Here is a 13,098-nt window from a genome sequence, read left to right as displayed (position 1 = left end):
GGGTGGAATGGGGGGGGGTGGACCTGAATTAAAAAGAAGGTTGAACTCGATTTTAGTGCAGAACAGGGAAGAAACCTGGATTTAAAAGAAGGTTGAACTCGATTTTAGTGCAGAACGGGGGGAACCTGGATTAAAAAGAAGCTTGACTTTGATTTCAGTGCAGAATTGCTTGGGCGGTGAATATGGATTGAAAGGAGAGGGCAGAAAGGGCCAGCCGGCAAAATCCAGTTGAAAACTGCACTGGAAGTGGATTGTTTAGTGTGTGTGACCGCATCCTCAGGTACCCTCTACACTGCATGCTGCTTTCACTTTCTTTGATCATCGGGTTTTATGGTACCGGCTGCATAGATTTATGGCCGCTCAGGGGTGACTTTGCAGTCGGTACGGCGTTGCCCCGGTGTATTTGAATGTGGTTTTGAGCTGCACCTTTCCCCTCCCAGTTGAGAAGACGTGAAGCAAATGCCAGATGCAGCATCGCCCTCTCTCAGCCTAGCTTAATTCATGGGGTTGTTGTGAGGATATAATACAGGAGGAAGACATCCGCTTTGGGTCCCCATTGGGGAGAAATGTGGGGCACAGAGGAAATAAAGAACTTGTACCCCGCCTTCCTTTCCAGTGGGGACCCGAAGCAACTTGTGTCATTCTCTTCTCCCTGCGGGGTAGGTTAGGCTGAGAGTGTGTGACTGGCCCAGGGTCGCCCAGCAAGCTTCCATGGCACAAATGGGGATTCAAACTCGGGGCTCCCAGATACTAGTCTAGGGTTGCCAGCCTCCAGGTGGTGGCTGGAGATCTCTTGCTGTTACAAGCGATCTCCAGGCGACAGAGGTCAGTTCACCTGGATAAAATGGTTGCTTTGGAAGGTGGCTTCTATGGCGTCATACTCCAATGAAGTCCCTCCCCGCCACAAAACCCACCCTCCTCAGCCTCCACCCCCAAAATCTCCAGGTGTTTCCAAACACTGTTAACACATTACACCACGCTGGTCTTGAGAGGTATACGGCTTGTGTCAGCACACAAATCTATGCAAGAAAGCCCTCTTCATTCAGCTAGTAATTCCACCGTGGAACTCATTGCCACAGTGAGGACTGCTTACCTTAGATGGCTTATAAAAGGCGGAGTTCTGTTAGATGGGTTCTTGGAGGAGTCCACCGATAACTACCAGCTGTCATGACCAAAGGGGATCTCTGCATCCAGAGGTAGTGAAGTTCTGAATACTAGTGCTAGGAGGAAAGTGGGAGGGGGGGGTTGGTCCATACACCCTGTTTTGTGGGCATGACTGATTGAGATGGGATGCTGGACTAAATGGGTCAGGGCCCTCCTTATATTCTTGCTTATTTAGAGCATTTCTGTACTGCTGTTCCTCTGAGGATCTCATCAAAAGCATACATGACTCTCCATTCCTCCGTTTGATCCTCACAACAGCCTTGTGAGGTAGGTTGGGCAGAGAGAGAGAGAGAGAGAGAGAGAGAGAGAGAGGCTGGCCCAGGGTTTCCTAGTCAGCTTCATCATGAGTGAGGATTGAACCTTGGGGTTTTCCAGCCTGAACAGGCCAGACTAGCCTGAGCTTGTCAGAGTTGGGAAGCTAAGCAGGGGTCAGTCATGCTTGGAAAATGATAAAGGAAGACCTGGGTTGCAATGCAGGGAAAGCTGTGCCAAAGCACCTCTGATCTCTTCCTTGAAAACCCCATGAAGGGTTACCACGAGTCAGTCATGACTTGATGGCACCTATTTTTTACTTTCCTGACCCTAGTCTAACACTCTGAACATTGCTCCACCCTGACCATCTTGTGGAGGTGCCGTTTTATCTGTTCTGGCTAGCATCCATTGATGAAGTTCTCCATTAATGTGTCTAATCCTCTTATGAAGACTGGCAGACTAATGGCCAATGGATGCAAAGGCATGGGGGGGGGCCTTAAAGTTACAGCTGGCCTAGGAATCCAAGAGGTTGCCTTTGAAAGTCTTTAAGCATTTTTCTTGAATCTTTAAGCTTTCCTGTTGGGTTTCTGAAACTTTTGTACAACCAATGTGGGGATTTGTTCCCACCTGGGCAATTTCTACCAGAGCATTTGTAGCCTGTGTGAGGAATGAATGGTGTCAGATACTTTAATGTTTCACTTGCAGTGCCAGTCTAAGCAGAATTATAGCCTTCTAAGCCCATTGAGGTCAGTGGGTTTAGGAAAGGTGTAATTTTGCTCAGGATGTTGGAAATTAGTACCTAGCTGGCAACAAAGGCCTTGCTGGTAGTCAAAATGCCTGAAACTCTTTTCTCGTCCGTCCACCCATCCCCAAGCAACCTCCTGTTCCCTCCCTGGCACTAGTTACTCGCGGGCCGCATAACAGCCCTGGATGGGCCAGTTCCGGCCCCCGGGCCTTATGTTTGACACCCCTATTCTGGGAGATACTTGCATGTAAGGAATTCAGATTTTATCATCATGGCTGTCCAGCCTTTCAGCTATGCTACTGTCCCCCGCCCTCCAAATGCATTCTGGGTAATGAAGGCAGTAATCCTGAAGAGCCTTCTGCTAGCCTTCCACATGTGTGCGTTCGGCTGCTGAATGTCAAGACTCCTTTGTAGCTCGTAAACAAGGCACTTCGTCTCTTGTGGATTCAGTTTTTCCAAACAGTGGATAAAGCAGAGGGAACTAGCTCCTGCCACACTCCTGTATTGTTCTTAAGCATAGCAGTAGTGTAGTATGAATGGGAATATAATGATTTTTTTCTTTCAAAATATTCATAGTTTTCTGGTTATATGGATTTTTTCATCATGTTAAGATTTTATTAGGATGTAACGAAAGCCTACTAAATAGTAAGGCCTTTCCCTTGTAGGTTAGAGTATCTTTCTAGCTGATGCTAGCAGACAAGAAAACAACATTCTTTGGGTATAGAACTGGGGTGTCGAACTCATTTGTTATGAGGCCCGGATCTGACATAAATGAGACCTTGTTGGGCCGGGCCATGTGTGTCCTAAACTGTAATGCCAGGTAGCGGAGATATAAACTTCATAAAGGACACAAACACAAAGGGGTTTTTTAACTTAAAATCAGGGCTATTTTTGGGCAGGAACGCACAGGAACGGAGTTCCAGCTGGCTCCCAAGTTGGCCACGCCCAGCAGGAACTCATTAGCATAATAGGCCACACCCAACAGCAGGAACTCATTAGGATTGGCTACATTAGGGGTGTGTGGCCTAACATGCAAAGGAGTTCCTGCTACAAAAAAGCCCTGGGTTTTGACAACAAACAAGGTAAACAGAATAAGAAGCAAAAGGTGGGTGTGGCTGGATAACCACACTTCTGGTAACATGGGGGTGTGGCCTAATGTGCTAATGAGCTGTGCTGTCAGGGGTGTGGCCCAATAGGCTAATTAGTTCCTGCTGTTGGGTGTGGTCTATTATGCTAATGAGTTCCTGGTGGGCTTTTTCTACAAAAAGAGCCCTGCTGAAAATAAAAACATGCTCAAAACATTTGCACAGCAGTGGGAGGATTAATGACCCACTCTTTCTCTCTGACAGGCTGAAGGCTCTAGAATGGCAGGAGAGCAGAAACCATCCTCTAATCTCCTTGAGCAGTTTATTCTATTAGCCAAAGGCACCAGCGGGTCAGCTCTGACGGCCCTCATCAGCCAAGTGCTGGAGGCCCCCGGGGTTTACGTCTTTGGAGAGCTGCTGGAGCTGGCCAACGTGCAAGAGGTGAGCGTGGCGAAATGTGCGACTTGTCCCCCCCCTCCCCCAGTCCTTCCGTTGCAAGCAGGGTCCCCTGCTAATGGGCAGTAAACCAGATGGGATCGAGGCGAAAGGGAGGGCTTCTGCCGAGGCCCCATGTTTCACTGTGGCTGTCTTGCTCTTGTTAGTAAAGCATACCCTGCCGAACCTGAGTCAAGGCAATCCTGGCATGTAGGTCCCGCAGCTTTCCTTCCGTCTCTGAAGAGCTGGTGCCTAAAGAACTTAGGCCATCTCCTCTGAACTGAAAAGAGGCCTCCATCCCCGTGTGCCCTGTTGGGACGGTGTGACGTCCTCGCTTATTGGGGAGGTGGTTTTACCTTTAAAACACTCTCTGTGTACAAGCATGGACGGCTTCAAGAGGGAACTAGATAAGCATATGGAACATATGGAGCAGAAGTCCATCAGTGGCTATTAGCTACAAGGTGTAGATAGGAACTCTCAGTCTGGGGCCAGTGAGGCTCTGTATTCTCTGTATTCTTGGTGCTTGGGGGGGTGTCAATAGTGGGAGGGCTTCTGGAGTCCTGGCCCCACTGCTGGACCTCCTGATGGCCCCTGGTATTTTTGGGCACTGTGTGACACAGAGTGTAGGACTGGATGGGCCATTGGCCTGATCCAGCATTGGCTTCTCTTATGTTCTTAATCTCTAATTGGTACCAAGCAGGTAGCATTATGGAAGCACCATTTGACTCAGCGCATCTCTCATTGGTGTCAGTAACTACACATGTTTATCTGGTCTTCAGAACACTGGGAGCGTTAGAGAACGCTGGGACCCTTTCTGGCCTCGCTTACGGAGAGCTAGCTGATAAGGGCTGTGATTCACCTTAAACTTTGCTCTCGGCGTCCTCTCCTGAGTCTGTCTCCCCCATTTCTCTGTCAGTGTAATGCTGGAGGACAGGGTCTGATGTGAAGGCATGCAAAGCCATCCTGATCAGGTTTTGTTTTGTTTGCTTCTTCAGTTTATAGACCGCTCTCCCCTACACGCAGGGCTCAGGGCGGTGAACCACATTTCAATAAAATTACAATCGAAATCAACAAACAGTTATAACATTCCAGTAGCTATTACGAGGTGGCGCTTACAGACCAATTCCTGCCCTTGCTCCGTAAAGGGAGGGCAAAGGAGGGGAACCATTGCCGCCCTCAACCATAGGCCTGGTTGCTGTTCTCAGCCGTAGGCAGGGGTCATTTCCTGCAGGAGCGCACAGGAGCAGAGCTCCGGCAGTAAAGAGCCCAAGGGGCGGGCACATGCAACAAGCCCCACCCCCTGCTCCCAGCAGCCCTCAGTCAGAGCAAGAAGCAGCCAGGTAAGTTGCAGAGCCCCCACGGTCCAAAACAGTCCAGTGGGACCTTTAAGACTAAGTTTTATTTAGGTACAAGCTCTCCCTCCTCTGCGAGGACAGACCTGCACCCCCCCAATAGCTAGCAATCCAAAACAGTCCAGTGGAGCCTGAACGGTGGGTGTTGCCTTCTTCTGACACACTTCCGGTGATGTCAGGGGGTGTGGCATATGCTAATGAGTCATGCTAATGAGCTCCTGCACCTCTTTTTCTACGAAATGACCCCTGCTTACTATTATATCTGGGATAAAGCGCAATTATAACCTTTACAGTCATATGCGTTTATTTATCCATTACAAATTTTTGCACGGTATAACCTTGTTTAAGTTAACTATTCATAGCCGTGTCCTGTGTTCCCTCTAAGCTCCGTTTTATCCGTGGTTGAGTGGGAATTCGAACGTGGGTCTCCTAGGTAGCCGCGTGCTCTGAGCCGCGGCGTCTCAGAGGGGCCCTCAACTAAAAGCCTGGCGGAACGTAAGCTAAGACAACAATGGGTGAGCCGGAGACTAAAAAACTGTGAGCTGGCTCACACCAGCTCAGCTTAGAGGGAACACTGGCCGTGTCCCCTGTTTATCCATGATTGAGTGGGAATTTGAACGTGGGTCTCCTAGGTAGCCACGTGCTCTGAGCCGCCGCGGCTCAGAGGGGCTCTCAACCAAAAGCCTGGCGGAACGTCTGTACCTTACAGGCCCTGTGGAATTGCATCAAATCCCGCAGGGCCCCAACGTTCGGCAGAGAGTTTCACCAGGTCGGGGCCAGCATCGAGAAGGCCCCGGCCCTTGTCGAGGACAGCCAGACCTCCCAAGGGCCGGGAATCACCAGCAAGTTGTTATCGCCCACATTTATTTATTTATTTATACCCCGCACACTCCCCCTACTGGCGACTCAGGGCAGCTCACGACATTTAAAATACACAGCGGCATTGATCATCATGTCCGTTTCCCAATAGTCTCACGCAATCCACGCTGGTGGTAGTCCTGCACAGCTGGCACAGTTTGAGAGCCAGTCTGGTGTAGTGGTTAAGTGTGCGGACTCTAATCTGGGAGAACCGGGTTTGATTCCCCACTCCTCCACGTGCACCTGCTGGTGTGACCTTGGGTCAGTCACAAGTCCTTTTCAGAGCTGTTCTCTCAAGAGCAGATCTTGAAAGAGCTCTCTCAACCCCACCGACCTCACAGGGTGTCTGTTGTGGGGAGGGGAAGGGGAAGGAGTTTGTAAGCCGCTCTGCGACTCCGAGTGAAGGGTGGGGTATAAATCCAATCTCCTCTTCTTTTCTTCTTCAGTCTGCTTGTGGAAGGATATGTGACATGCAGCACAGCATGGTGCATCTTTTCTTCTGGGACCCTGCGGTCTGTCCCTGAGGTTCGTACAGGGAACCTGGACCGCAGGATGCTGAAACAGCCGACCTTGAGCAGAGGGCGGGGCCGTCTCCTCGACTTAAGCAAGCTTGCTAGACTGTGATGCAATAGCCAGATAACTCAATTTGGCTGTGGATCAACGGGCCTCTAACGGGTCTAATTTTATCTTTCTTCTTCCCCCCCCAGCTTGCTGAAGGAGCCAACGCTGCTTATTTTCAGTTGCTGAATCTATTTGCCTATGGAACATACCCAGATTATGTAGGTAAGCGAGGCTGGAATTCTAAAGAACCCCCTTCTACCCTCCCTAGCTTTTTATCACACTAGGGGAGCAAAACGAAGTAAGAGCATTAAGAGAACATAAGAGAAGCCAATGTTGGATCAGGCCAATGGCCCATCCAGTCCAGCACTCTGTCACACAGTGGCCAGAAATACCAGGTGCCATCAGGAGGTCCAGCAGTGGGGCCAGGACACTAGGAGCCCTCCCACTGTTGCCCCCCCCCAAGCACCAAGAATACAGAGCATCCCTTGCCCCAGACCGAGAGTTCCTATCTATACCTTGTGGCTAACAGCCACTGATGGACCTCTGCTCCATATGCTTATCTAAATCCCTCTTGAAGCCATCCATGCTTGTAGCCACCACCACCTCTTGTAGCAGTCAATTCCATGTGTGAATCACTCTTTGGGTGAAGAAGGACTTCCTTTTATCCGTTCTAACCCGACGGCTCAGCAATTTCATGGAGTGCCCACGAGTCCTTGTATCGTGAGAAAGAAAGAAAAGTACTTCTTTCTCTGCCTGCTCTTTCCCATGCACAATCTTGTAAACCTCGATCACGTCACCCCTCAGCCGTCGTTTCTCCAAGCTAAAGAGCCCCAAGATTGTGTTGCACAATCTGGGACGCTAAGGGGGAGCTAAAAATATCAGTAACGCGGCCAGTGTAGCCAGTGTTGGCCCTGAAGGATTTTAATACATAGTTCCCGGGTTTGGGGCCGCCCCATTTGCGTAATCTATTTCCCTTAGTTCTGGCCTAGCACAGAATGCTTAAAAGATGAACAAATGTCCTTATATTGGCCTGTCTGGCCCTGCTCGGTCTGCCCAGATGAGGAGTGTCCTGGCTTTCCAGTGAATCTACCAGAGGCTTTTCCAAGCCTGGCTATCCCTTAACTGGAGACGGTGGGGATTGGACCTGGAACCTTGCAAGTGTAGGCTGTTCCTCGAAGCTTGCAGTCTAGCAGAGCTAATTCACTGGTTTCCCTTTCCTGCTTTCATTTCAGTGTCTTTTAGCTCCCCGGCTCTTTTGAAATGTGGGAAACTGAAACCTGCCAGTTTGGTGTAGTGGTTAAGAGCACGGACTCTAATCTGCGAGAAGCGGGTTTGATTCCCCACTCCTCCACTTGCACCTGGCTGGATGGCCTAAGACAGATTATCCCTTGCCGCAGACTGACAGTTCCTGTCTGTACCTTGTGGCTAAGAGCCACTGATGGACCTCTGCTCCATATAAGAACATAAGAGAATCCATGTTGGCTCAGGCCAATGGCCCATCCAGTCCAGCACTCTGTCACACAGTGACACCTTTGGGTAGTGAAGGGCGGGGTATAAATCCCATCTCTTCTTCTTCTTCTTCTTCCTCTTTATAAAGGAAGAAGCTCTTATCAGAACTATGGCTTGCCCAAGGTCATCCAGCCAGGTGCAAGTGGAGGAGTGGGGAATCAAACCCAGTTCTTCCAGATTAGAGTCCACGCACTTAACCACTACACCAAACTGGTTGCTGTAATGAAGATTTTAGTCTTTCCCGTCCTGTCCCCCCCGATACCTAAACTTGATGCTGATCCAAAATTTGTCGTATGAACAAAGATGTTCTGGTCGACTTTTTAAAAGGGATAACTCTTAGAAAACCGGTTAAACGTGTAAAAACAACACACAAATAACTTCAGTCGACACATTCCACGTTTATGGGCATGGCGTTTTAGAGTGATGTGGCTCTTTTGGGCCGCCCGCCCAACTGAGGTATTACACTCAGGCTGTTTTGTAACGAAAACAGTCGCGTGCCGAGTGCATTGTGCATTGAGTGCATGATTCTGAATGGATTTAGAATCATAGAGTTGGAAGGGACCTCCAGGGTCATCTCGTCAAACCCCGTGCACAAGGGAGGAAATTCACAAATTCCTCCCCCCCCACACACACCCCCAGTGACAGTGTTCCCTCTAAGCTGAGTTAGTGTGAGCTGGCTCACAGTTTTTTAGCCTCCAGCTCACACATTTTTGTCTCAGCTCAGGAAGGACGGCACCAGAGCAAACTCATTGATGCAGCAGCCAAATCGCTCGCTCGGTACTTTAATGCCAGTAGCTCACAAGGTAGAATTTTTGCTCACAAGTCTCCATAGCTTAGAGAGAGCATTGCCCAGTGACCCCTGTTTCATGCCCAGAAGATGCAAAAAAAAAACCCTCTCCAGGATCCCCGGCCAAACCGGCCTGGAGAAAAATTGCTTCCTGCCCCCAAAGTGGTGATCAGCATTTCCCTGGGCTTGAACGTCTTGAGGCCCAGGTTCACACCTTCTGTGCTTGGGATTGCTGGTGCAATTCCTATCAAAGCATTTCATCCTGTTCACCCAGTGTCATCCCTCCCGTTCCTCCACACACTTGTCAAAAATTTGAGACAAAATGAATTAGGTGCTAGGAACAAAGCATTAACGTGTTGCGTTTTTGTTTCTGTGTAGCGTATGGGTTATGAGAGCCAGCGTGGTGTAGTGGTGAAGGGTGGCAGACTCTAAGCTGGAGAACTGGGTTTGATTCCCCACTCCTCCCCATGCAGCCAGCTGGGTGACCTTGGGCCAGTCCCAGTTCACTCAGAGCTCTCTCAGCCTCTAAAAACCAGTCTAGCTTGCCCACTAGCGTAACGCTAAGAGCTAGAACTTCCAGGTGCCAGACAATCTTAGGATCTCCTGGCTATTCCACACACAATGCCGTACTATAATTAATTAATAATGGATTGTGACCTTTAAAGGGTTCCCTGAAGGGGTGAGAGAGGCCCCATCCTTTACGAGGGATTAGATAAATTCTTAGAGGATAAGTCTATCAATGGCTACTAGCCGTAGTGGCTGAGGGGAACCTCCACGTTGAGGGGCACTAAACCTCTGAATCCCAGAGCCAGGAGGTAACATCAGGGGAAGGCCTCAGGCTCTCTCAGCCCTGTTGTAGACCCTCCAGAGGAAGTGGTTGGCCACTGTCTGAGACAGGATGCTGGACTAGGTGGACCACTGGTCTCATCCAGCAGGGCTCTTCTCATGTTCTTATGAAGGCCTCGGCCTCTCTGCCCTGTTGTTGGCCCTCTAGATGAACTGATTTGCCACTGTGTGAGACAGGATGCTGGACTAGATGGACCACTTGTCTGATCCAGCAGGGCTCTTCTGAGGTTCTTATGAAGGCCTTGGCCTCTGTGCCCTGTTGTTGGCCCTCCAGAGGAACTGGTTAGCCCCTGTGTGAGACAGGATGCTGGACTAGATGGACCACTGGTGTGACCCAGTAGGGCTCTTCTTGTGTTCTTATGAAGGCCTCGACCTCTATGCCCTGCTGTTGGCTCTCCAGAGGAACTGGTAGGCCACAGTGTGAGACAGGATGCTGGACTAGATGGACCACTGGTTTGACCCAGCAGGGCTCTTCTTGTGTTCTTATGAAGGCCTCTGTGCCCTGTTGTTGGCCCTCCAGAGGAACCGGTTAGCCCCTGTGTGAGACAGGATGCTGGACCAGATGGACTATTGGTCTGATCCAACAAGGCTCTTCTTATGTTCTTATGAGATCTCCAGGAGGCGCTGCAAGGCCTGGCTGTTTGCCAGGGCTTTTGAAGGTGTATGAATTGCAGGCGTCTTTTGAGGGGGGGGGATTTGGGGTTTGCCATTTTATTTTGGGTTTTAAACTGGAAATGATTTTAAGTCTTCTTGCAAGCCACCTTGAACCACAAGGAAAGGTGGGATATAAATATTTTAATAAATATACAAGTGTTGAAGCGCCAGCCGCCTCATCGATCTTCTTTTGTATTATAAACACAAGCGCACGGTTAAACGGTGGGTCGGACCCTTCTCTCCAGAGGAGGTGATTCTCCGAACACTCTGTGCGCTCTCTTCCACTCGCTTAGCTCTTACAGGGAGAGGGAGGAGATTCCTCTTTGCTCCAGAGAGCTCCGCTTCTAAGAGCCCGAAACATGTAAGAATCATGTTGGGGGCGCCTCAAGATTCTTTAAAAATTCCATCTCTCGCACAGCAAACAAGAACAACCTGCCGGAGCTAACGGGGGCCCAGAAGAACAAGTTGAAGCATTTAACGATCGTCAGCTTAGCTTCCAGAATGAAGGTAAGCTGTCAGAGACCAGCCGTCCGGGCAAGGGCACACCACTGGCACCATTGCGCGCATCGGCAGTGGGGAGCGTGTGAGGTTTGGCAGAGCCACTGGAGCCATCCCCCGTCACTCACGAGAGGCCGTTTCGGAATTGACTCGATGCCTTTTCGAGCAGCAGTGAGAGCCAGAGAGAGCGGCTGGTTCCTGGGCCCACGAGCAGTGTTCCCTCTAAGCTGAGTTAGTGTGAGCTAGCTCACTTTTTTTTTTAGCCTCCGGCTCACAAGATCTCACAAGAGAAAGCTAGCCTGGGCCATACGAGAAGGGTTTGGGCGTGACGATACATGTATTTTGTCATATATCCTGACCGCAGCCAGAATTCTCGTTGTTAAATGTTGGAACGCAGAGAAATTACCCACTAGAGAAGAGTCGGTTACTAAAATATCTGAACTTGCAGAAATGGACAAATTGAATACGATACTTTCAGGAAAAGATGGACAGGCTTTTCCAAAAAAGAACATACAAAAATATACATATATTTATTGAACACAAATTAAAATAACAAATAAGGGCCCATTCATACCTCATATACAAATATAAAAATACAAAAATACAAAGGCCTTCACAAGAACATCAGAAGAGCCCTGCTGGATTAGATGCCCTGTTATTGGCCATTCAGAGGAACTGGTTGGCCGCTGTGTGAGGCAGGATGCTGGACTAGATGGGTCACTGGTCTGATCCAGCAGGGCTCTTCTGAGGTTCTTGTGAAGGCCTCGGCCTCTCTGCCCTGCTGTTGGTCCTCCAGAGGAACTGGTCGTCCCCTGTGTGAGGCAGGATGCTGGGCTAGATGGACCACCGGCCTGATCCAGCAGGGCTCTTCTGACGTTCTTACGGGTGTTACTCTCTCCCCGGCCCCCAGTGCATCCCTTATTCTGTGTTACTGAAAGACCTGGACATGCGGAACCTGCGGGAGCTGGAAGACCTGATCATCGAAGCCGTTTACACGGACATCATCCAGGGGAAGCTAGACCAGCGGAACCAGGTGCTGGAGGTGGACTTCTGCATCGGCAGGGACATTCAGAGGAAGGACATCAGCAACATCATCAAAACACTTCAGGAGTGGTAAGTCTGCTGCCCGGCTGGCTGTGGATCGTGAGGCGCCCCCTTCTCCGCCCCCGCTGCTCCAGTTCCTGGCCCGAAATTCCAACCGGCTGACCGCGCCGGTGTTTTGTTTGCAGGTGTGACGGGTGCGAATCGGTCCTGATAGGAATCGAGCAGCAGGTGCTCCGAGCCAACCAGTACAAAGAGAACCACAACCGGACTCAGCAGCAGGTGGAGACAGAGGTGGGTATCCCAACCCGGAGAGCTGTTCAAGCAAGTCGCAGGCATTGTGCCTTTCCCTCGCCCGCTTCAGCCCATTGTCGTAACGCAGGGGTCCCATAATGGTGGCTGAGGGGAACCTCCACGTTCAGAGGCACTAATCCTCTGAATCCCAGTGCCAGGAGGCAACGTCAGGGGAAGGCCTCGGCCTCTGTGCCCTGTTCTTGGCCCTCCAGAGGAACTGGCTGGCCACTGCATGAGAGAGGATGCTGGACTAGACGGACCGCTGGTCTGATCCAGCAGGGATCTTCTGGTGTTCTTACGAAGGCCTCGGCCTCTATGCCCTGTTGTTTGCCCTCCAGAGGAACTGGTTGGCAGATGTGTGAGACAGGATGCTGGACTAGATGGACCACTGGTCTGACCCAGCAGGGCTCTTCTGATGTTCTTACGAAGGCCTCGGCTTCTATGCCGTGTTGTTGGCCCTCCAGAGGAACTGTTTGGCCACTGTGTGGGACAGGATGCTGGACTAGATGACCCCTCACTGGTCTGATCCAGCAGGGCTCTTCTGGTGCTCTTATGAAGGCCTCAGCCTCTCTGCCCTGTTGTTGGCCCTCCAGAGGAACTGGTTGGCCACTGTGTGAGACAGGATGCTGGACTAGATGGACCCTCACTGGTCTGATCCAGCAGGGCTCTTCTGATGTTCTTCTGAAGGCCTCGGCTTCTATGCCCTGTTGTTGGCCCTGCAGAGGAACTGGCTGGCCCCTGTGTGAGATGGGATGCTGGACTGGATGGACCCTCACTAGTCTGACCCAGCAGGGCTCTTCTGAGGTTCTTATGAAGGCCTCGGACTCTCTGCCCTGTTGTTGGCCCTCCAGAGGAACTGGCTGGCCCCTGTGTGAGACAGGATGCTGGACTAGATGGACCCTCACTGGTCTGATCCAGCAGGGCTCTTCTGATGTTCTTCTGAAGGCCTCGGCCTCTCTGCCCTGTTGTTGGCCCTCCAGAGGAACTGGTTGGCCACTGTGTGAGACAGGATGCTGG

The 13,098-nt window shown here is 50.7% G+C and overlaps 1 protein-coding gene across 1 annotated transcript in view; it reads left to right on the top strand.

Moving 5' to 3' along the window:
- COPS7B (COP9 signalosome subunit 7B) overlaps nt 1-13,098 on the top strand; it is a 23,315-nt gene that overhangs the window by 1,355 nt on the left and 8,862 nt on the right. Inside the window, exons 2-6 of the mRNA XM_015408644.1 lie at nt 3,511-3,687; nt 6,599-6,674; nt 10,667-10,755; nt 11,657-11,859; nt 11,976-12,081. Coding sequence (XP_015264130.1) covers nt 3,526-3,687; nt 6,599-6,674; nt 10,667-10,755; nt 11,657-11,859; nt 11,976-12,081 — 636 coding nt within the window. The 5' untranslated portion in view covers nt 3,511-3,525. The remainder of the gene's footprint in view (nt 1-3,510; nt 3,688-6,598; nt 6,675-10,666; nt 10,756-11,656; nt 11,860-11,975; nt 12,082-13,098) is intronic.

Source organism: Gekko japonicus, unplaced genomic scaffold, assembly GCF_001447785.1.
Source record: "Gekko japonicus isolate JY-2015 unplaced genomic scaffold, Gekko_japonicus_V1.1 scaffold1891, whole genome shotgun sequence".
In the NCBI taxonomy this organism is placed as follows: domain Eukaryota; kingdom Metazoa; phylum Chordata; class Lepidosauria; order Squamata; family Gekkonidae; genus Gekko; species Gekko japonicus.
Note: the sequence above shows the minus strand (reverse complement) of the source record. Positions and strands in the feature narration are given on the sequence as shown.